Source organism: Leptopilina heterotoma, unplaced genomic scaffold (genome assembly GCF_015476425.1).
Source record: "Leptopilina heterotoma isolate Lh14 unplaced genomic scaffold, ASM1547642v1 Lhet_36, whole genome shotgun sequence".
Lineage (NCBI taxonomy): Eukaryota > Metazoa > Arthropoda > Insecta > Hymenoptera > Figitidae > Leptopilina > Leptopilina heterotoma.
Window position 1 is genome coordinate 391,746 of NW_025111040.1, and position 25,494 is coordinate 417,239.

Sequence of the window (25,494 nt, forward strand, 5' to 3'; positions counted from 1 at the left end):
GGGGGGGGGGGGAATTGATCAGAGGTGAAGTTTTTTCGAGGGGGGATGAACCCCTGGCTACGCACCTAAATAAAATAGTTAAAATAAAAATTTTTTTTTTTTCTTTGAGAACTTGAGAAGAAAATATGTATATTTTGCACTTACCTCGATGAAGACATCGCATGAGCCTGCTGGCAGTTAATGGTACACCTTTGTTACACGCCGCCCTATGTAATTCACAATGGTTGGCATAGATTTTTCTATCGCTACCGCAAACTGGTTTATGACGTCTTGCACATCTCGTCGCACAAACGCAGAGGGCGACTCCTCCATCCGGTGAAATTTGGCATTCTCTTCCTGCTCCGCAATATTTTTCTAGGCACGACTCTATAGAAAAAAAGCAAAAGAAAAAATAAAATAAGAGAAAAATTCAATTGTCAAAATTAAATATAAACAGTGTTTGAATTGATGCCAAAAAACTCTTCCCACCCCCCCCACTACACACACATACAAAAAGAGAAACAGAAACATTTCGTTTTCGAAAAATTCGTTTCTATTTTTATCACGAGCGTCAATTATTCTTTTCTTTAAAAAATATAAATTTTATAAAAAATATAAATTGAAAATTTTTAAAGTAATATTTTTTTAATAACAATATTAATGTATTTTTTATTAAATAAAGTTAATGTATTTTTATTAATAAAGTTAATGTATTTTTATTAATAGAGTTAATGTATTTTTTTTTAATAATGAAATTGTAACTATATTGTAGAATTATATGTAATTTTTTTTCTCTTCGACTTGGTACTTGTCAGATTGATAAAGAATAGTTTTTTTTTTTGTTTAATTTATCGTCAATTTATATTTATTAGAATTTAATTTTATCGTCGAATAAAAAATTAATAAAAATTTGGATTTATTAGTAAAATTAATAATATTCGATAAATAGAAAAAAAAAATGGAGACGATAAATCACAATTAATTGTATAAATTCTTTATCAATTTTTGAAAGTTTATGACTCATTTGATGATAAAGTGCGATGTACAATTCTGACAATTTTATTAAAAAAAAAGAGTTAAATTTATCTTTATACACATAAATGATATAATAATTGATTTCTATTAAAACAGAATATAAGATAACGTGTAAAGTAAATCATATTTTGTAATAATTTATATACCAATCAATTTTTTTTTATATTTATATCTAAATATTATTAACAAAATTTATAGTTGCTATTAACAAAGATTTTAATTGTTATTAATACAAAATATAAGTATAATTAACAGAAATTATAATTTTTATTAACAAAATAAAAAATTGTTATTAACCAAAATTATCATTATCATTAACAAAAAGTATAATTATTATTAATAAAAATTATGATTATTATTAACAAAAATTATCATTATTATTAACAAAAATTATCATTATTATTACAAAAAATTATCATTATTAATAACAAAGAGTGTAATTATTACTAAACATGAGTATTTAATTAATTTTAAATTAATTAAATTATTTGTTTATTTACAGATATTAATAAATTATTTATTTATACATAAGGCATAATTATTAATTAGTTCCCTTACTACCACCAATAATCAATCATAATTATTTAATTATTAATAAAGAGGTATCTAATAATTAATTAATTAATTAAATTAATTAACAATTTATAATAAATAATTTATTGATTTATTAATAAGGCCTAATTATTTTACCACCAATATTCAATCATAATTATTTAATTAATAATAATGAGGCATTTAATTATTAATTAATTAATTAACAATTTATTTCTTTATTAATAAGGCCCAATTATTAATAATTAATCCTCTTATTAACATTACTATTCAATCATAATTATTTCATTATAAATAATGAGGCATCTTATTAACATAAATATTAAATAATAATTATCATAAATATTTAATTACTATATTTGCCAAAAAAGACAAAAAATTAAAAAAAAAAAAAAAAATACGTTCGTCTAGTAACAGGCGGAGAGTGTTAAAAAGAATATAAATACAAATGCTGTAAATGGAATAAATTAGAAATTCATATTAAATTGGACATTGACGTGACTAAGGTAAGTGAAGAGGGGAAAGGAGAGTGGGGCGAAATGTGACGTCAGAGTTTGAGAAACTATCGATGCCGTTTGAGCAAATCGAAATGATTCATCAACACCTTCGATAGCTCAGTTGGTAGAGCGGTGGACTGTAGTTGGCAATTTATGAAAATAGTGATCCATAGGTCGCTGGTTCAAATCCGGCTCGAAGGAAATATTTTTTTCTTTTTACTTATTATTATAATATTAATTAAAAATTATTTTTTTTAAAAAAATCAGTAGAATTTTTCAGTAGAATAAAAAATTAATTAATTACATTAATTTTAATTATAATGTAATTATTATTAATTAGTTAATACTTTCTTTGGTATTTCCTATTTTCTTAATTAGTAATTATTAATTAACTTCTTAACTAGTTAATTATTAATTAACAAATTAAGTATTTATCATTAACTATAATAAATAAAATTATTTATTTGTAATTAACTAACTTTTTGTTAGTTAATAATTAGTAAATAATTTGATTGGAATTAACTTCCAATTTAAGTTATTCAGTTATTACTAAATAGTAATTAAGTTATTATAACACTAAGTCAGTGTATATTTACCTATAACTTAATAAAATAAACTATAACTTAAAATAAATAAATTTATCATTTTTATCATTGATTATTTATTAATTATATATAAATAAATTAATTAGTTTCTCTTAGTAAAGTTAATTTATTAATAATTAGTAAATAAATAAATTATTCAATTAATTAGCTGTATTTTTTTTTAAATAATATAATTAATTAGTTAATTTGCGTATTTCTTTAGATTAGAATTAATAAAATTTAATTAGTTAGTTGAGAACTAATTTAATGTGTATTTTAATTAGTGATAATTAAATAAATTATTTAATTAGTAATAAACTGATTGAAAATTGAGTAATTATTAATGATTAACTAACAGATAAACTTATAAATTCGTAATTAAGTAGTTTACAGTGTTGATTAATTATTATCAATTAAACTAATTTAGTATTTATTAATAACTAATTATAACAAATAAATTGGGTAGTTTATTAGTTTATAGTTTATATAGTTTAATTTACGAATTTATTATTGAATAATGAGCAAATAAATTATTTAGTTAATAATTAATAAATTGTTTAGTTAGTTAATTAATAAATTGTTTAGTTAGTTAATTAATTGAATAATTGACTATATTTTTTCAAAAAAAGTATATTCGTTAATTTATTACTTTAGATTACATTTCTTCGGTTAATTAATAATTTTTTTTAATTAGTAGGTAATAAACAGTTTGAATAATTGTTAGTTAACAAATTCAGTACTTATTTATTATTAACTAATTAATAAATTAAAAAAGACTAAGTTGTTTGTTTATTAGTGTTTTTTAGTGTTAACTAAAAGTAAGTTTTTGTTTATTAATTAATAATTAATTAATTACTAATTAGTTTGATTAATTAATAATTACTAATTAGTTTGATTAATTTAGTAATTCACTAAATTAGTGTTTATTAACTAATTTTTTCTTTTCTATAGTTAGTGACTAAATTAATTAATCAGTAATTGACTAATTTAGTAACATTTCTTCTAACTAATTAATAGGTAAATTTATTAATTCGTAGTTAATTAATTTATAGTATAATAAACAATTTTGATTTAATTTTAATTTAATTCGATTTTTGGAGAAATAAAAAATAAAAATATTATTTAATATAATAAATAAATAGAATATTGATAACGTTAATTTTTGGGGTAATATTGGTACAAATATCTATAAGAAAAATTGATCTCTTTTTCGATACATAGGAATAAATATTATCCTTTTCTCGTTCAATCGAATCTTATCAATATCTAGATTCTTTTTTTTTTTTTTTTTTTTTGCTTGAAAGATGAGGTAAAACGGTGAAAAAAAATTTAAACAGGAAAAGCAGGGGAAGTAAGGAAATCGATTTTTTCTTCGATACAGAGAAAAAGAGAGTGGACGAGAGAGAGAGAGGAAAATTCAATTGGCGCGGTTTATGAGTAAGACGATCTATAAAGACGAGAGATCGGCAAGTGAGGGCAAAGTAAAACGGATTCGAGACTCAGAGGCCAGTACTAGAAACGAGAGAGTTCTTGGTTGGTGGCACTGACTCGAATCTCGAAATCGATCTCTATGCTAATTTTCAAGTCTGATATTGAATTTCGCGATCCACTATTATGACTACCAGATGTCCCCTTCCTTATGCCTCTTTGCCCCCCCACCCCACCCTCAAAAAATTCACCCAGTTATTGTAGTCTATATGAAATTCCCTTCAATTTCTTGAAATCTTGAGAGTCAATTTTTATTTATTTATTATTTTTTAAAAAAAAAATTTTTATAATAAAAAAAATTCAATGTATAATATTTTTCTCGAAATAATAAAAAATTCTTTATTTAAGTATTCGAATTTTTGATGACGAATATTAAATAAATATTTAATATTAATAATTATGTTTATTTAATTTTCTTTTTATAAAAAAAAAAAATTCCATTCATTCCTTTTAGTTATTTCAATTATTTTATTTTATCTTTTTTTAAATGTTAAGGTCATGTTATTCAGTGGTCACGTGTTCCCATAGTAAAGTATATGGAGCACATGACCACTAAATAACATGACCTTAAGGAAAATTCTGAAGAACAGTGAAAAGAATGATTTCAAATTTGTAATAAATTTAATAAAAAAAACAAATATTTGAAATTCATTTCGTAAAATGAAATTAAAAAGAATTTATAGAGCAAAAGATTTTCTGTTTTATTTATCTATTTTGAAATAAAAAACGAATTATATCTGATGAATTTTTTTCAATAAAGGAAAAAATAAAAAAAAGTTACTCACTATGATTAATAATATCTTCGTGTAACACCATTGGCGATAGTGAACTCGAATCATCTGGATGGCTTGTGGTTCTCTCGTTCCATAAAGTTGTCGAAAAATTTCGATGACGTCTAGAGTGCTGAAAACAAAACAAAAAATTGACAGATTTTAAAACAAAAGTTCATTCTTTTTATTATGTAATATTATATTCTTAATTTCTTATAATATTATAATTAATTAATTAATAATTTAATTACTTAATAATTACTTACTTAATTACTTAATAATTTTATATTCTTATTTATTTATTATTATCATTATTGTTATCAAATTATAATATTTTCATTTGTTTTTTTTATATTCACTTATTGTAAATATTTATAAGAAATATGAATTTATTAATTTTTCTAAGCAATATAAAATAATATAAAATATAAATATAATATAATAAATATAATATAAATATAAAATATAAAATAATAATTCTAAGAAAAATAAATAAACAATGAATCAAAAATATGATATTTTTATAATATGAGCTTGTCGTGTTGTTAAATAATTGTAATATTTTCTTTTGTTTTTTTCTCACATTATATTCATTTGTAAATATTTATAAAAAATATAAAATTTCGTAAAATTAAATTCACAGTATGTCATGATTTTTTTTATTACTATTTTTCATACATTCTTAATGATAATAGCAAATTATATAAAGTATGTTTTCTTTTTTTTTTTATTTGCCTATGTGTATCGGCAAATATATATATTAGATTTGACAACTATTATCACATTAAAAGCTACAATGAAATCGATTATTAGATTATGTTGTCGAAAAAAAAGAAATATAAGATTTCATAAAATACCTTTTCTATTTTTTTAAGTTCAAATTATAAATTTTTCTATACTAATTTTTATTGTAAAGTTGTAAAATTTTTGTTTTCTGATTATATAATAAAATGGTAACTTTATCAATGGAAAAAAAAATTCATTTGAAATACAAATAACCGATTAATTGTCTATTATAATTATCTAATTAAATATTTTCACTTAAATTATATAATTATATAATCTCTTTTCATATTTTTTTTTAGTATTTGTGTTATTTTTGTTATTTACATTAGTTTTATAGTTTTTGTAATTTTTTTTGTTTTCATTATTTTTGTATTTTTAATATTTTTGTATTTATTTATAATTATAATTATTAATTACAATAATTGTTCATTTCTAACAATAATAATTTAATATTATATTTTGAAATGAAGCCTTACGCACCGCAATAGATATAAAATCTAATTTATTATTAGAATTACCTATAAATGTAGTTTAATATAAATTTTATTATTTTATTTTCTATTTATTATTTTATTAATTATTATTTTAACAATAATTATATAATTTTCGAATATATATTTAAATTTATACAAAATTTTACATAAAACAGTATTAAATTAGTTGAAAGACAAAAGGTAATTATAATAAAAATATAATAATAAAGATAATTTTTTTTTTTTTTTTTTTGAGGAGGAGGTGAAAATGCTTTATGCATTTTAAGATTATCATAATGACTCACTTTCTGATTTAAAAATCCGCAGACACAGAATTATAAAAGAAACCCTTTTATCAGTCAAATTTTTGTTAAATTTTATAAACACTTGAATTTTTTAAAAATAATTTCTAATTTTGTAATGTTAAAAAAATCAATATTGCATTCATAGAATTTTGAAAAAAAAATTTTGTATTTTCATGTCATTTGTGAGGCATGTATATATACATATATATTTATTTAAATTTTATGCACTGTATATATGAAAATTCATGCACTTTATCAAAAAAGCAAATATGTATTCTATCTATAATTGAAAATTGAATTTATGAATATAGTTTCAAAGGAATGACAATTTTGTATATAGCTAAAAGTCTGTTAAAACATGTGGAATTTACAGAGGAGAAAATTATTAAAAAGTATTAATTTTAACAAATGAAACCTGATAATTATTAAAAATTAAACTTAGAGATTAAATTATTAAAAATGACAAGTATTAATTGTCGAAAATGATGAATTATTAATATATGTAATTATAAATAAAATCTGTGATTAATAGTGAAAAAAAATGTTTATAGAAAATAGAGGAGAGAAAAGGAAAAATAGAAGAAATTAAAATATTTATTCGCATTAAAGTTCAGTATGAATTAAAAAAAAAATCAATTAGCAACTGTAGCTGTAATAATGAGGCGAAAATACAACTAATAATAACAGGAAGAAGATGAATCACTATACAATAAGCGAATAATATTTTATAATTAATAATTACAATTTATCGTAATTCGTAATATTTTAATTAAAAAATAGTTTTATCTTATTTTGTCGCTTACTTTGCCAGGTGATAATGACAATATTAGCCAATATTTTAAACACACTACTTATAAACGCGCTTTTGTGGATAAGACTTGGTGGACTGATTAGTTTATTATCAGAGGTGCTAGTGTGAGCTTCCTCGAAAATTTAACCACAGCACTGTCAAGAGTGAAAAGTTCAGTTGAAAAATAAATCATCGCAAAAAAGAAAAAATTGTTGCAATAAGTGAAAAAAAGCGTTTTTTATATTTATTATCATTTTAATGTATTAATTTCTTTTTTTTTTGTTTTTTGAACTAGTTTTTATCTTTTTCTTATTTAACTTTTAAATTGTTGTTGAATTAATACATAAGTTTCCTTTAGCAGCAAAATGATGTTAAAGGGCAAAAATAGTTTAAGAGAAAAATTATTTTTCGGAGTTCTATTATTCTTGTTATGTACTCAAGAAGGTGAGTTTGAATATGAGAAAAGTTATTTCTTACAAAATGATTCTTCACCACTTTTCTGACCCATTTTTTAATCATTTTGGCACTTTCCTACTTTCTCCTTTTTTTTACCCATTTTGGTACTTTCCTACTTTTTTCTTTCCTCTTTTTTTTGTCTTTTACAATGATTTTTCTTTTTTTTTCCGCATGTTTGGCTTCTTTCTTCATTTTCTTCACATGATATAAAATATAGTAGTTTTATTTACAGTTACTGAGAAGTGAACTATTTTTTTTAGGTTTCAGTTTAAAATGCATGGTTTGTAGTATTGATGCATCAGGAAAATGTATTGAAAAAGAGAAGGTATGCAGTAGTGGGACAGCAACAACAACGGAAGCAACTATTACTACTGAGGGTATAACGACAACTCCTGGAGAAGCAACTTCGACTCCAGGATTAAGTTCAACTTCTAGTTCAGGATCAAGTACGACGGAGATAACAACTTCCAGTCAAGGATCTAGTACAACAGAAGAAACAAAATCTACCACTGCATCGAGTTCAACTCAAGACCCAACATCTACTTCTGGATCCACAACAACAGATGGATCAACAACAACAGATGGAGTAATATCTAGTTCTGAATCTACAACGACAACAAAGGAACCAACAACAACAGATGGAGTAATATCTAGTTCTGAATCTACAACGACAACAAAGGAACCAACAACAACAGATGGAGTAACATCTAGTTCTGAATATACAACGACAACAGAGGAACCAACAACAACAGATGGAGTAACATCTAGTTCTGAATCTACAACGACAACAGAGGAACCAACAACAACAGAAGAATCAAGTACAACAGATGAGACAACCACAACAGATGAATCAACAACAACAGATGGAGTAACATCTAGTTCTGAATCTACAACGACAACAGAGGAACCAACAACAACAGATGGAGTAACATCTGGTTCTGAATCTACAACGACAACAGAGGAACCAACAACAACAGATGGAGTAACATCTGGTTCTGAATCTACAACGACAACAGAGGAACCAACAACAACAGATGGAGTAACATCTGGTTCTGAATCTACAACGACAACAGAGGAACCAACAACAACAGATGGAGTAACATCTGGTTCTGAATCTACAACGACAACAGAGGAACCAACAACAACAGATGGAGTAACATCTAGTTCTGAATCTACAACGACAACAGAGGAACCAACAACAACAGAAGAATCAAGTACAACAGATGAGACAACCACAACAGATGAATCAACAACGATAACCACCACAATTTCTACTGTTGGACCAGTGAAATCGTTAATAAATAAACTCGCCAATCCGCTTACGGCCCTGAATCGTCAAAGTCGTTACGTCCGATCCATATTTCGTGCCAAGGATGGATTTTCCTGTTACAAAATAGTTGACAAAGGTATTAAAATTATAACATCTTTATTTCTCATAATTTCACATCGTCCTATTAAGACCATGCTTCATTTTCAATAGTAGTGTTATTTTTAGTTACCAAACTGATAAATAACAATCGAATAAAACTAAATGGTAAATCTAAAATTCGGGTAAATCTTCTAAAACCTAGTCGCACAATTCGAAATGCCACAACAAAAATGGAATATTTAAAACATTTTTCGATTACTATGGGTAAAAAACAAAAAAAAAATCTTTTTGACTTGGTACTTCCGAAAACAAAATTTTACGTCTTTCACTTGTCTCAGTCTAATTAATCTGTTAGTCAATTTTCCATCATTGTTTCTATCAGTCGATTTTTTCTTTTAGGTTATTACTTCATTAATTGATTTTCATAATCACTATGTATATTCGTTTTGTTTCTTCAGGACAAATTTTTATTTCCTGTTCACCAAACTAAGAATTTAAAAAAAAATCAAATTCATTTAATTCTCATTTCTTCTTTTTCTGCTTTTTACAGACAACAAAATAATGGAAAAAGGTTGTGCAAAAGAAGAGCAGCCAAAATGTAACGAAGCAAATAAAGATCTGTGTACTCAGTGCGATGAAGATGGTTGTAACTCATCAGCTATAATGAAAATTAGTTTCATTTCAATTCTAGTACCACTCTTTTTTCTCTTTATTGCCATTTAAATAAATCCATTCAATTATCGGCATAATTATTCTTTTGATGAAATAATACCATTTAGCGAAAAAATTAATACACTAAAAGATCGTTAGAAATCTTGGGAGTTAAGAGTGAGAAAAAATACATATATATATTATTAGTAATACTACAGTAATATTCGGAACATTGCAGTAATATTACAAATACTATACAGAAATATTGCAAATACTACAGAAATATTACATTTCATATACATTCTGCGTTGCTAAATGTTACAATCGACTAATGGAATATGTAATTTTGCAAAGAGATACCAAAAAAAAATTATTTACGCCAATAAATTATTTAGAGACTATTAAGTATCATTTTTACAAACATTTAAAATGCATTACAAATATCTTACAATTTAAAAGTTAACCATTCAAATAGCTAGCAATAATTATTCATTTATTTCTATTGATAAAATAAGTATTCGTCATCATTGAGAGAAAAATGAGTGCGCGTAAAGTTTTTTTAATAGGGAACAATTTTTTTTTTTTTTTAAATTGCATAATTTTTATGTATGGATATAATTATTAGATGAGTGTGTAAATGAGTTAATAATGTATGTTCAACATTAAAATTTCAAATATGTGTAAAAAATAATTGATGATCACAAAGTATTTATTTTCATATATTACTGTATTCGTATAAAAATATATTGATCAAAAAATCATTAAATATAGAGTGCAGATTTTTTATTTTTCTCCAAATTGTAAATCATTTTATCCAAAATATTAGAAATTGTTATTCTTATTTTTTCAGTTTCATTTCAATAGATTTTTTTTTTTAATTTAATTTCTTTTTCACTTTTACTTTCATTTCGATAGATATACATTTTTTTCATTTGGATAGATTTACATTTTTTATTTTTACTTTAATTTCAATTTAATTCAACAACGTGTAAATGAAAATTTATTATAAAAATATAATAAAAAAACAATAAATACACTGCCATTTGTTTTTTTTTCCTAAAAAGAAGAGAAGAAGAGGCAAAATAAAAATTGTCACTCCAACCGCAAATCACGATAAATTAACAAAAATTGATATTAAATTTGTCACTTTCAGAAGCCGCAAGAGCTTAAACTGCTTTGACACGTATATCGTCGAGTGAAGATCCGTCAGTCATTTCACTCGAGTTACGCCTCCGGTTATACGAATCTCTGTTCGCTTAATTGGTTCGGTTATGCCCCTCGCAAAGCTTTGATCATTTCAGATCCCACCTATATCCAAACTCCCTTTCACTTTGGATTAAGGGATTTTTCGCTCAAGTGGCAGATTTTATACCATATCACTTATAAAGAATTTCTCCCATCAAAGTACCAATATAATGGTCAATTGATTTTGTTCTTTGATTAAAAAAAAAAAAAAAAAAAAAAATTCTTTATCAAGAAAAAAAAATTATTTCTATTTCTACATTTTCTACACATTTTTTAGGAAAACGTTCTGGAAATTATAATCGTTGCTATGAAATTTGTAATTAAATTAAAATTAATTATATTACTTTTTGTATTTTTTCATTCATTCCGTCCGCAGTTTGAAGTTACTTTTTATTAAGTATATTTTATTTAAAATATTTTTTTTCAACTTCATTCTTTCGATTTTTTGACAAATCGAAAATATGCAGGTATTTTTTTCTGATTCATGATAAAATAATATTAAAAATTAGAAAATTTAAAAAAAAATGCTAATTAACAAATGAAATTATTATTATTTTTCTATAGGAATTAAGATTTTCAAAAAACTTTACGAGAATTGAATTATTTAAATACAAAAGTAAATTATTTATTGAATAATTGAATGTTGAAAATTTTTAAAATTAATCTACTGAAAATCATTGAATTTTTGCAAAGTATTTATAAAAAAATTTGAAAATAATTGAATTCATTTCAAGAATTTTATAAACTTTTTTTTTTAATAATTGAATTCTTTCGAGAAAATGTAATTAAAATTGTACTGAAAATATACTAATCCTTAGCAATAAGATTTTTATTAAAATTTTTAAAAATAATTGACTTGTTTTTAAGAATTTATTTCAATATTCTTGAAAATAATGGAGTTTTTTTTAAATAATTTTTATACTGAAAATTTTGAAAGTAATTCAATTTTATGAAGAATTCAACTATTTTCAATAATTGTAATAAAAATTCTTTGCAAAAAGTCAATTTATAAATAATAAAAATCTTCGTAAAAAATTCAATTATTTTTATATAAATAATAAAATTCTTATCAAGATTTTACTTATTTTCAATAGAAATTTAAAATTGATTTCATCGAAAATATCAATTATTTTTAAAAAATCTTGTGAAAATTCTCCAAATAAATTCAATTATTTTAAAAAATTTAATTTTTCACAGCAGTTCAATTATTTAAAAAACTTTTAATAAAATTCAATTCAAGAATTTAATTATTTTCATAAATAATGTAATTTTTGCTGAAATTCAATTATTTTAAATACAATTTTAATTGCATTTCAGGAAAAATTAAATTTTTTAAAACATTTTTTAAAATTTTTTTGTAAGAATTCAATTATTTTAATAAATAGAAAATTTTAATACGCAATTTTAGGCTTCCGTTTCCGGTACCGTTGAGTTGTGCACGCGTTTGTAAAGGTTTAAGAGTTTTTGGCAAAATTTTGAGTATTTTACTGAAGGGTGGGTAGTGTAGTGTTTGAGATAACAAAGGAAAGAGTGGTGGTGAAAGTAAAAAGAGTGTATGTGTGCGAGTGGTTAAGTGTGAGTGATAAAAAAGGTAAAAATAGAGAAGTGAATGTTGTGAGGTTAGGTTGCTTGAAGTGAGAGAAAAGAGAGAGAGAGACATTGGGAAATATTGAATGATAAGGTAGATTTCTGGAATGGCTGAATTTGATTCAAGTAGTGTGCGAGAGACTGAGAAAAAGGCGCCAATATTTAAAAGAGGGTTTGGGAAGAATGGAAAGGTGATGACGTGTGAAGACTGTATGGACTTGATGGAGTTAGTGGAAATGTTGAATGAGGCAATGGAAGAGCGTTTTGTGAGAGTGAGAAAGAATTTTGTAACGGTGTGTGAATTAGGTGATGAGAGGGGTAAAGAAATTGATGAATTAGATGAGGAAATGGAAAGGATGCAGGAAAAGTGGAAAAGGTGGGCGAGTGAGTTGGAAGGTATGAGAGAAAGAGTGGATGATTTGGAAAAATTTATTTTAGAGAAGAAGGAAGAGGATAAGAAAATGGAGGTTATGTTGAAAAAGGGGGTAAAAATGTGTAGTGAGGGAAGTGAAAGTGTATATTATGAACAAAAGGTGAATGAGCTGGAAAGAAGAGTGGAATGGATGGAAAAGGATAAAAGAAAAAGAAATATAATTATTAGGGGTATGAATGCAGGTTTAAGTGAAGGAAGAAGAGAGGTGGGGAGACTGGCTGAAAGGATAGGGGTGAAAATTAATATTAGGCAGATGAAAGCGATGAGTATGGATGCGAATGGAATTCCGAGGATGTGGTTAGTAGAACTGGGAAGTGAGGAGGAGAAAGAGGAGGTTATGAGGATGAAAGGAAGGTTGAAAGGATGTGTTGAGAGAATAGATGAGGATAGAACGTGGAGGGAAAGGAGAATAAGATGGTTACTGGGAGAGAAGGCATGGATCGAAAGAAGGAATGGAAGAGAAGTAAGAATGGGTAGGGAATGTGTGTGGGTGGATGGGGTAAAATGGTGCGTGAGAGAAGGTAATGGACGAGTGCTTGAGGTTGGAATAGATGATCGGGTGAATGGGGAGAAATGAAGAAGGACAGGAAGGAAGATGGAGGTTTAGGATTTAAAGGGGTGGGGCGTTAATGGGGAATCAGTCAGTATGGACAAAGGGAACTGGAAACGGAAGCCCTGGCACTGGCGAATTTTGAGTGGATGAGTGTGATGAGAATAGGTTAAGTTGCGTGTTGATTAAGTTGTTGATGTGGAATAAGAGCGACGTTATAGGTTAAGAAGTTTTGTACATATAGAATAAGTTGATTTGTAAATGTATCTGGGAGTCTCGAACCCTGCCTATTGCAGGGAGAGTAAATAAACACACACTAATACGCAATTTTAATAAAATTCTTCTAAAAAATTTATTTACTTTTTTAAATTTGGCAAAAATTCAATTATTTGCAGAAATAATTAATTTTTTCGCAGAAATTCAATTATTAAAAAAAGTTTTAATAAAATTCTATTCAAGAATTCCATTATTTTCAGAAATAATTAAATTATCGATGTCCTGAAAATCATTGAATTCTTATAAAGAATTTATAATTGTATTAAATTGTATTACAAAATAATTGAATAATCCTGTGAAAAATATCATTATTTTGGAAAATAATTGAAGTCTTGCAACTAATTTTTATTACATTTCTTTTAAATAATTGAATTCCTGGGAAATTTTTATTATTTATGATAATAATTAAATGCTGGCGTACATTTTTATTAAAATTGTTTTTTAATAATTGAATTCTTTTGGGTAATTTTGATTAAAATAGTAGATATTGAAAATCATTGAAATGAAGAAATTTTTTGAAAATAATTTACGTTTCGAAGAAGAATTTTTTTATTTATAAAAATAATAACTGTAATTTTGACGAGAATTTTTAAAAAATTTTTGAATATAATTGAATTTCTGTGAAGAATTTTATTACTTTTTGAAAAAAATTGAATTCTTGTCATGAATATTGTTCATTACTTATGTAAATAATTAACTTTTAAGAAGAATTTTATTATTTTTGAAAATAATCGAATTTTTGTGATGAATATTGTTAATTATTATTTAAATATTTAAATTTTGCAACGAATTTTATTAAAATTCCTGTAAATAATTGAATTTCGGCGAAGAATTTTGATATAATATAGAAATAATTGAATTTTTAACATTTTTTAAATTATCAAAGTTCTTTAAAATTTTTCTCGAGAAAAATATAATTATTTTTGCAATTTTTATTAAAATTCGTCGAAAAAATTTATTTGTTTAAAAATTTGTTAATAAAATTCTTTATGAGAATTCAATTTTCAGAAACATTCATATTTATTTAATAATTGTTTTATTTTCATATTTGAATAATTGAATTCTCGTAGAATTTTCTGATAAAAAATTTTTTTTATTTGATTTTTAGTTAAAATTTTAGATGATAATTGAATTTGAAAAAGTTTAATTGAATGTTTTTGAAAAATTATTTAAATTTTTTATTTTTTAAATAATGAAGAATTTATTTATTATTATTTATTATTAATTGAAGAATTTCTGAATAGTATTAAAAATTTCGTAACATTGAATTGTAAACAAATGAATTTGAAAATTCTCTGAAAGACCTTTTGCAAAAATTATTTTTAAAAAATTAATAATGATTCATTTTTTGTTTTGAAGAATTTTCATAAAATTTATGAAATTCATCATGTTTCTCGAAGAATTTGCTTTAAATTGTATTTATAAAATTACTTGAAATCCTGTGAAGAATATTATTTTATTTATGAAAATAATTGAATTTCGCAACGAATTTTATTACATTTCTTTTAAATAATTGATATCCTGTGAAGAATTTTATTATTGTTGCAACAATAATAAAATTCATGAATAATAAATAATAATTGTATTCTAACGACTATATTTCATTACATTTTCTGATATAATTGAATTGATGTGAAAAATTGTATTATAAAAATAATTGAATTTGTGCGAAGGATTTTACTAAAATTTTTAGAAATAATTTAATTTTTCTTTTTTGAAAAATTTTATAAAAATTTAAATTAATACAAAACATGAAGTTTTAAAAAAATTTTTTTTTTATTTAGTTCATTTTTACAGAGCCAATAATAAATGAAAATCGAATTAAAATAAGAAATGAAATTTCAAGAAAGATTAAAATTTTGCCACTCTAATTTGATAGAATTCAAGGACGCGGATCTAATCTGAAATGAAACTCTGGGTGTAATCCTCTGGCCCTTTTATTGGTGTAGCTTGCAGTCAGGAAGTTGAGTACCTTCTGTACACGGAGAGAAGGTTGAACGTAAAATCACGGTGTGATCAGAGTCTTAGGCGATGAATGGAAACTCATCATAATTTTCTACAAGATGTAGCGCTCTCTGACGGTTACTGTCACTGCCACTTGCGATTCGTAAATGGAAAAACTCGGTGAAATCACTCAGATTTACCGTGAACTTTCCCCCTCTTTTAACCTTCTGAATTAGACACTGTCTTTTACGGTTCAAATTTCTCTCCGTGTATATACTATAAAGTTTCAAGTGCAGTTCAGGCACTGGTATATATATGTATATATCTTTAAAATTGAAACCCATTTAGTCTCCTATATACGTATGTATGGGTGTATGGGTGTATAACAGATTAGTAAAGAGGGAATGGGGGAGAGGGAGGGGGAAATTAATTACAATAATTCAACTGCTGAGTCAAACGTTCCGTGTGTCTATGAGCGAGTTGACTTTAGGACATCAAAGCCAAAGAGACTTGCCAGCAGGTTAGTCTTTCTACCGGAACCGGAAGGGGATAACAACGAGGACTAACCTGAAATTACTCCCAAAACGTCTGAAACTCCCTTGGAATCCGTAAGGCGTTTACAATCCAACGATTACCCAGTTTCCTTCAAGTCTCAAGTCCTAACTCTCTTTATCCAATATATATGTAATCATTATATTCATTATTATTATAATTCTTCTATTAAACTTTATTCATTATTTTCATTTATGGGTATAATAAAATCGTTGTATGCAAAATTATTTCTTCTAAAATTTAATTTAATTTAGTTAAATTATAATTTGATTAAACTCGGTTAAATTTTCATTTAACAAAATTTCTTTTTAAATAACTTGAATCTTGAACAACTATCATAAAATAAATAAATTATTTAATATGAATAATTTTACTTAAATATTTCAAAATTCATTCAATTTTAAAAGAGTTGCATTTACAATTTTCATGAATAAATGAACTTCAAATGGTTTCAATGTGAAATTTTAAAAAATTTCAATGTTAAATGAATTTAATATTAGAAATTTTAATGAACTTAGATTTTTGAAAAATTTTAATAATTCAAAACACTTCTAATTTAATTAATTATTAATAATAATGGATTTATAGAAGAATTTTAGTTAAAAACACTAAAAACAAATCCAAGACTTTCTCATTTTTGATGAGAATGTAAAAATTGAATTTTGCAGAAGTTACAAATAATTGCAGAAATTCATAATTATATATTCAAAAGTAAAAAAATTCTACACAGAATAATTCAATTACCCTTTAAAAATAATAAAATTCTTCTCCGAAATTCAATTATTTTCATAAATTATAAAAATAAACTCAAAAGGTTTTAAAACTTGAAATATTAGAAAATTTCAATTTTTAATGAATTTAATTAGAAATTTTAAAGAACTTTGATAATTTAAAAATGTTAAAAATTCAATTATCTCTATAAATAGCAAAATTCTTCGCCGAAATTCAATTATTTACAGGAATTTTAATAAAATTCGTTGCAAAATTTAAATATTTAAATAATAATTAACAATATTCATCACAAAAATTCGATTATTTTCAAAAATAATAAAATTCTTCACAAAAGTTAATTATTTACATAAGTAATGAACAATATTCATGACAAGAATTCAATTTTTTTGAAAAGTAATAAAATTCTTCACAGAAATTCAATTATATTCAAAAATTTAAAAAAAATTCTCGTCAAAATCCCAGTTATTATTTTTATAAATAAAAAAATTCTTCTTTGAAACTAAATTATTTTCAAAAAATTTCCTCATATCAATGATTTTCAATATCTACTATTTTAATCAAAATTACCCAAAAGAATTCAATTATTCAAAAACAATTTTAATGAAAATGTACGCCAGCATTTAATTATTATCATAAATAATAAAAATTTCCCAGGAATTCAATTATTTAAAAGAAATTTAATAAAAATTAGTTGCAACACTTCAATTATTTTTCAAAATAATGATATTCTTCACAGGATTATTCAATTACTTGTAATACAATTTAATACAATTATAAATTCTTTATAAAAATTCAATGATTTTCAGAACGTCGACAATTTAATTATTTCTGAAAATAATGGAATTCTTGAATAGAATTTTATTAAAACTTTTTTTAATAATTGAATTCCTGCGAAAAAATTAATTATTTCTGCAAATAATTGAATTTTTGCCAAATTTATAAAAGTAAATGAATTTTTTAGAAGAATTTTATTAAAATTGCGTATTAAAATTTTCTATTTATTAAAATAATTGAATTCTTACAAAGAATATTAAAAAAATGTTTAAAAATAATTTAATTTTCCCTGGAATTCAATTAAAATTGTATGTAAATTTTAAAATAATTGAATTTCAGCAAAAATTACATTATTTATGAAAATAATTAAATTCTTGAATTGAATTTTATTGAAAGCTTTTTAAATAATTGAACTGCTGTGAAAAATTCAATTTTTCAAAATAATTGAATTTATTTGGAGAATTTTCACAAGATTTTTAAAAATAATTGAAATTTTCGAAGAAATCAATTAAAATTTCTATTGAAAATAAGTAAAATCTTGATAAGAATTTTATTATTTATATAAAAATAATTGAATTTTTTACCAAGATTTTTATTATTTATATATTGACTTTTTGCAAAGAATTTTTATTACAATATTATTGAAAATAGTTGAATTCTTCATAAAATTGAATTACTTTCAAAATTTTCAGTATAAAAATTATTAAAAAAAAACTCCATTATTTTCAAGAATATTGAAATAAATTCTTAAAAACAAGACAATTATTTTTAAAAATTTTAATAAAAATCTTGCTAAGAATTAGTATATTTTCAGTACAATTTTAATTACATTTTCTCGAAAGAATTCAATTATTAAAAAAAATGATGATATAATTCTTGAAATGAATTCAATTATTTTCAAATTTTTTTATAAATACTTTGCAAAAATGCAATGATTTTCAGTAGATTAATTTTAAAATTTTCAACATTTAAAAAGAGAAATTATTTAAAAAGTATAATAATACAATTTTAAGTAAATTCTTCGAAAAATGTAATTAATTTCAAAAACTTTATTAACATTCTTCGACAGAAATAAATGAACAATTATCAATTATTTTTAATAATTTTTGCAAAAGATTCTAGAGAATTTTCAACAAATCCATTTATTTACAATTCAATTTTAGGAAATTTTGATTTTTTGGAAATTATTCAATTAAATATTTAGAAAATAAAAACCCAGGTGGAAAAATTCGCGTGAGTTTCTCACGTGAGACTCGCGTGAGTATCTCACGTGAGATTCGCGTGAGATTCGCGTGAGTATCACAAAAAATTTGCTTGAGTATCACATGAGTATCTCACCCTACAGACTTACGCGAATTTGTGCCGATATTGCATAGCAATATTGCAAAAATTTCCGAACAATGTACACACAACATTGACTCAACATTAATTATGTTGACGCAACATTGGCAGGTTATCAGGTTAATAAGGAATTTATTAGGCCATGCGGCCTACTTTTGACCTGTATATAAAAATTGTCCAAAATTGGTATAAATAAACACTTATCGTAACGGTTCTTTATGGTGCCCATATAGGTCCTTCTTTTGCCTGGTAGGTAAAAAAGTAGGTCATATTTTGCCTTTTGGGAGAGGGGACCATTATAGAATCTTAGGCAGTTATAATATATAAAAGACAAATAATATATAAAAGTTAAAACTTAAGTCAAATTAGAGCTACAAAATATTGTCGCGCCAGAGTCAGGGATTTTAAGGGCCCCTCTTGAGGGCCGTCACGTTACGTCAAAATGTAGGTAATGTTGACCTACTTTTTACCCACAGGTCAAAAAGAGGTCCCATCAGAGCTTTTTAAAGGGTCGTTACCATAGGTCAAAATTGAGGTCACATTTGACCTATTTTTTAACCTACATGTAAAAAAGGGTTCCTATGAGGGCTCTCTATGAAGTCAATAAAGTTGGTATAAAATCATCTATTTTCATACCAAATGATTTTTATTTCATCTATTTTTTATCATTATTTAATTTTCATGATCTATTTTTACAAAGTTCGATTAACCATGTCAAAATAGTTACGAATAATTAAAAAATAGGAATCCCCATCCATGTCAAAACTCTGGTTTAAAAAACACAAATTTCTTTACCCAGGCCCAACATGGAAAATAGTTATAAGCTATTTAAAAATTGTAGAAATCCTCTTCCATGCCAAAATTCCAGCTTAGAAAACACTGTCTCTCCCGAGACACAACCATGGCAAAATAGCTCAAAAATAGTTGTAAACTATGGGGGTGAGGGTGAATAAAATGTAAACGTGAACTAATAGTGAAAGTGATATTGAGGATCGAGTTAAAATGAGGGTAAATTAAATGTAAGTGTGAAGTAATAGTGAAAGTGAGAGTAAAATGAAATTTAGGATGGAGTTAAAACAAAAGTGAATTAAATGTAAGTAGGCGTGAAAAGAAAGTGAGGGTGAATTAAATGTAAGTGTGAAGCGATAGTGAAAGTAAGAGTAAAGTGAAATTGAGGATGCAGTTAAAGTTAGGGTAAATAAAATGCGAGTGTGAAGTCAAAATAAGAGTGAGTGTATAGAGAAAGTGAGGGTGAATTAAATGTAAGTGAGTAAAAGTGAGTAAGTAAAGTTGAAGTAAGAATAAGAACGAAGTTAAAGTGATGTTAAATTAAATGTAAGTGAGAAATGATATTAAAAGTGAGAGTAAAGTTAAATTAACTTTGGAGTTAAAGTGAGGGTTAATTAAATGTAAGTGTGAAGAAAAAGTGAAGGTGAATTAAATGTAAGTGTGAAGTGATAGTGAAAGTGAGAGTATAGTGAAATTAAGGATGGGTTTAAAGTGAGGGTGAATTAAATGTAAGTGTAATGTTAAAGTAAAATTGAGGATAAAGTTGAAAATGATAGTGAATTAATTGTAAGTGCGAAGTGATAGTAAAAATGAGAATAAAGCGAAATTGAGGATGGGTTTAAAGTGAGGGTGAATCAAATGTAAGTGTAAAGTGAAAAAAAGAGTGAGTGTAAAGAGAAAGTTAGGGTGAATTAAATTTAAGAGAGTAAAAGTGAGTGTAGTTCAAGTAAGAATTAGAATCAAGTTAAAGTGAGGGAGAATTAAATGTAAAGGTGAAGTAAAATTGAGAGTGAGTGTGAAGCGAAAGAGAGAGTGAATTAAATGTACGTGAGTAAAGTTCAAGTAAGAATGACAATGAAGTTCAAGTGAAGTACAATTGCGAGTGAACTAAATGTAAGTAAGTGAAGTTGCAGTAAGAATGAGGACGAAATTAAATTGAGGGTGAATTATATGTAAGTGTGAAGTGAAAATGAGAGTGAGTGTGAAGAGAAAGTGATGGTGAATTAAATGTAAGTGAGTGAAGTTCAAGTAAGAATGGCAATGAAATAAATGTAAGTAAGTGAAGTGGAAGTAAGAATGAGGACGAAATTAAATTGAGGGTGAATTATATGTAAGTGTGAAGTGAAAATGAGAGTGAGTGTGAAGAGAAAGTGCGGGTGAATTCAATGTAAGTGAGTAAAGTTCAAGTAAGAATGGCAATGAAGTTCAAGTGAAGTACAAATGCGAGTGAACTACATGTAAGTAAGTGAAGTGGAAGTAAGAATGAGGACGAAATTAAATTGAGGGTGAATTATATGTAAGTGTGAAGTGAAAATGAGAGTGAGTGTGAAGAGAAAGTGATGGTGAATTAAATGTAAGTGAGTGAAGTTCAAGTAAGAATGGCAATGAAATCAATGTAAGTAAGTGAAGTGGAAGTAAGAATGAGGACGAAATTAAATTGAGGGTGAATTACATGTAAATGTGAAGTGAAAATGAGAGTGAGTGTGAAGAGAAAGTGATGGTGAATTAAATGTAAGTGAGTGAAGTTCAAGTAAGAATGGCAATGAAATAAATGTAAGTAAGTGAAGTGGAAGTAAGAATGAGGACGAAATTAAATTGAGGGTGAATTATATGTAAGTGTGAAGTGAAAATAAGAGTGAGTGTGAAGAGAAAGTGCGGGTGAATTCAATGTAAGTGAGTAAAGTTCAAGTAAGAATGGCAATGAAGTTCAAGTGAAGTACAAATGCGAGAGAACTACATGTAAGTAAGTCAAGTGGAAGTAAGAATGAGGACGAAATTAAATTGAGGGTGAATTATATGTAAGTGTGAAGTGAAAATGAGAGTGAGTGTGAAGAGAAAGTGATGGTGAATTAAATGTAAGTGAGTGAAGTTCAAGTAAGAATGGCAATGAAATCAATGTAAGTAAGTGAAGTGGAAGTAAGAATGAGGACGAAATTAAATTGAGGGTGAATTATATGTAAATGTGAAGTGAAAATGAGAGTGAGTGTGAAGAGAAAGTGCGGGTGAATTCAATGTAAGTGAGTAAAGTTCAAGTAAGAATGGCAATGAAGTTCAAGTGAAGTACAAATGCGAGTGAACTACATGTAAGTAAGTGAAGTGGAAGTAAGAATGAGGACGAAATTAAATTGAGGGTGAATTATATGTAAATGTGAAGTGAAAATGAGAGTGAGTGTGAAGAGAAAGTGATGGTGAATTAAATGTAAGTGAGTGAAGTTCAAGTAAGAATGGCAATGAAATAAATGTAAGTAAGTGAAGTGGAAGTAAGAATGAGGACGAAATTAAATTGAGGGTGAATTATATGTAAGTGTGAAGTGAAAATGAGAGTGAGTGTGAAGAGAAAGTGATGGTGAATTAAATGTAAGTGAGTAAAGTTCAAGTAAGAATGGCAATGAAATCAATGTAAGTAAGTGAAGTGGAAGTAAGAATGAGGACGAAATTAAATTGAGGGTGAATTATATGTAAGTGTGAAGTGAAAATGAGAGTGTGTGTGAAGAGAAAGTGATGGTGAATTAAATGTAAGTGAGTGAAGTTCAAGTAAGAATGGCAATGAAATCAATGTAAGTAAGTGAAGTGGAAGTAAGAATGAGGACGAAATTAAATTGAGGGTGAATTATATGTAAGTGTGAAGTGAAAATGAGAGTGAGTGTGAAGAGAAAGTGATGGTGAATTAAATGTAAGAGAGTGAAGTTCAAGTTAGAATGGCAATGAAATCAATGTAAGTAAGTGAAGTGGAAGTAAGAATGAGGACGAAATTAAATTGAGGGTGAATTATATGTAAATGTGAAGTGAAAATGAGAGTGAGTGTGAAGAGAAAGTGATGGTGAATTAAATGTAAGTGAGTGAAGTTCAAGTAAGAATGGCAATGAAATAAATGTAAGTAAGTGAAGTGGAAGTAAGAATGAGGACGAAATTAAATTGAGGGTGAATTATATGTAAGTGTGAAGTGAAAATGAGAGTGAGTGTGAAGAGAAAGTGCGGGTGAATTCAATGTAAGTGAGTAAAGTTCAAGTAAGAATGGCAATGAAGTTCAAGTGAAGTACAAATGCGAGTGAACTACATGTAAGTAAGTGAAGTGGAAGTAAGAATGAGGACGAAATTAAATTGAGGGTGAATTATATGTAAATGTGAAGTGAAAATGAGAGTGAGTGTGAAGAGAAAGTGATGGTGAATTAAATGTAAGTGAGTGAAGTTCAAGTAAGAATGGCAATGAAATCAATGTAAGTAAGTGAAGTGGAAGTAAGAATGAGGACGAAATTAAATTGAGGGTGAATTATATGTAAATGTGAAGTGAAAATGAGAGTGAGTGTGAAGAGAAAGTGATGGTGAATTAAATGTAAGTGAGTGAAGTTCAAGTAAGAATGGCAATGAAATAAATGTAAGTAAGTGAAGTGGAAGTAAGAATGAGGACGAAATTAAATTGAGGGTGAATTATATGTAAATGTGAAGTGAAAATGAGAGTGAGTGTGAAGAGAAAGTGATGGTGAATTAAATGTAAGTGAGTGAAGTTCAAGTAAGAATGGCAATGAAATAAATGTAAGTAAGTGAAGTGGAAGTAAGAATGAGGACGAAATTAAATTGAGGGTGAATTATATGTAAATGTGAAGTGAAAATGAGAGTGAGTGTGAAGAGAAAGTGATGGTGAATTAAATGTAAGTGAGTGAAGTTCAAGTAAGAATGGCAATGAAATAAATGTAAGTAAGTGAAGTGGAAGTAAGAATGAGGACGAAATTAAATTGAGGGTGAATTATATGTAAGTGTGAAGTGAAAATAAGAGTAAGTGTGAAGAGAAAGTGATGGTGAATTAAATGTAAGAGAGTGAAGTTCAAGTTAGAATGGCAATGAAATAAATGTAAGTAAGTGAAGTGGAAGTAAGAATGAGGACGAAATTAAATTGAGGGTGAATTATATGTAAATGTGAAGTGAAAATGAGAGTGAGTGTGAAGAGAAAGTGATGGTGAATTAAATGTAAGTGAGTGAAGTTCAAGTAAGAATGGCAATGAAATAAATGTAAGTAAGTGAAGTGGAAGTAAGAATGAGGACGAAATTAAATTGAGGGTGAATTATATGTAAGTGTGAAGTGAAAATGAGAGTGAGTGTGAAGAGAAAGTGCGGGTGAATTCAATGTAAGTGAGTAAAGTTCAAGTAAGAATGGCAATGAAGTTCAAGTGAAGTACAAATGCGAGTGAACTACATGTAAGTAAGTGAAGTGGAAGTAAGAATGAGGACGAAATTAAATTGAGGGTGAATTATATGTAAATGTGAAGTGAAAATGAGAGTGAGTGTGAAGAGAAAGTGAGGGTGAATTAAATGTAAGTGAGTGAAGTTCAAGTAAGAATGACAATGAAGTTCAAGTGAGGGAGAATTGAATGTAAAGAAGTAAAATTGAAAGTGAGTGTGAATTGAAAGTGAGGGTAAAGTGCAATTGCGAGTGAACTAAATGTAAGTAAGTGAAGTCGAAGTAAGAATGAGGATGAAGGTAAAGTGAGGGTGAATTAAATGTAAGTAAAATTAAAGAAAATGTTAGATTAAGTGAGTTCGCGCAATATTGTCAGACAATATTTAGCTAAAATGTTGTGCTATTATGGTTCTTTAAAGAAGTTAAGCTAAAAATGTAAAAGCCCTGCTAAGGAATAATAAAACTGTTATTTATACGCTTAAAAATGATAAATTTATTAAACAAAGTAGTTACAGCAGTCTGTTTTTTAGGTTTTTTGTTTCAAAAATAGTCAAAATAAACTTAGATAAACTTGACTTTTAAAAATTATTAATTTATTAGCATACGCACAACAATAACAGTTTCGAAACCTTTTTAATAACGAATAAATTTTACGTAGTACAAATACTTTCTATTTATGTTCCATTTCATTTGGGAGAAAGCTTACATAATTCTTTATAAAAACGAGTTTTCCACTTATTTGTGCTACAGGTAGAGCATGTATACAACAGGAATTTCGAACCGGAATGAAAATGTCGTTAAAACGCAGATCAAGCTCTGAGTTATTGATTTGCAGATGTGGATTATAATCAAATGAACGTAAAAGCTCTTGAACCATTGCATAAATAACATTGTCAATTTTTATGAAGAATTTTATGTTGCCGAAATTTTGACGATTGTTCCAGTGAATACAATAGTTAACTCGTTTTGTTTCTTTAGCGTAAAGAATGGAAGTATACTTTTGATTTTTTACTTTATATCTTCGATAAATTGATTTGACTTTATTTTTCAGTTGATCTTCTGAATATCCGGTAGCATTTCTTAAGGCAGCAAGATGTGTTTCCATTAATTCAAAATCTACTTTAGCTCCAAGTGTAGTTC

The 25,494-nt window shown here is 25.9% G+C and overlaps 2 protein-coding genes and 1 non-coding gene across 5 annotated transcripts in view; 2 read left to right on the forward strand and 1 right to left on the reverse strand.

Annotated features, from left to right (window-relative positions):
• Nucleotides 1-25,494, reverse strand: part of LOC122505523 (follistatin-related protein 5-like) — a 477,342-nt gene that overhangs the window by 45,654 nt on the left and 406,194 nt on the right. For both annotated transcript variants that reach the window (XM_043617200.1, XM_043617201.1), the window contains 2 exons: nucleotides 4,921-5,038; nucleotides 145-366 (listed from right to left, as the gene is read on the reverse strand). In XM_043617200.1, coding sequence (XP_043473135.1) covers nucleotides 145-366; nucleotides 4,921-5,038 — 340 coding nt within the window. The remainder of the gene's footprint in view (nucleotides 1-144; nucleotides 367-4,920; nucleotides 5,039-25,494) is intronic.
• On the forward strand, nucleotides 2,170-2,264 carry Trnay-gua. The gene is made up of 2 exons: nucleotides 2,170-2,206; nucleotides 2,229-2,264. It is a non-coding gene; the product is annotated as a tRNA-Tyr (tRNA).
• Nucleotides 7,346-10,341, forward strand: LOC122505526 (mucin-22-like). 2 transcript variants are annotated; one of them, XM_043617206.1, is made up of 4 exons: nucleotides 7,346-7,703; nucleotides 7,976-8,816; nucleotides 8,874-9,121; nucleotides 9,635-10,341. In XM_043617206.1, the coding sequence occupies exons 1-4, from the start codon at nucleotides 7,625-7,627 to the stop codon at nucleotides 9,805-9,807; spliced, it is 1,341 nt and encodes a 446-aa protein (XP_043473141.1). In that variant the 5' UTR covers nucleotides 7,346-7,624; the 3' UTR covers nucleotides 9,808-10,341. The 2 variants fall into 2 exon arrangements, with proteins under 2 accessions (XP_043473141.1, XP_043473140.1); XM_043617205.1 differs by having other exon boundaries at nucleotides 7,976-9,121; nucleotides 9,635-10,333.

Coding starts and splice junctions, on each gene's coding strand:
- LOC122505526 (XM_043617205.1), top strand. CDS start 7,625: ATGATGTTAAAGGGCAAAAATAGTTTAAGAGAAAAATTATTTTTCGGA. Junction 7,704..7,975: donor CTTGTTATGTACTCAAGAAG/GTGAGTTTGAAT, acceptor TATTTTTTTTAG/GTTTCAGTTTAAAATGCATG. Junction 9,122..9,634: donor TTACAAAATAGTTGACAAAG/GTATTAAAATTA, acceptor TGCTTTTTACAG/ACAACAAAATAATGGAAAAA.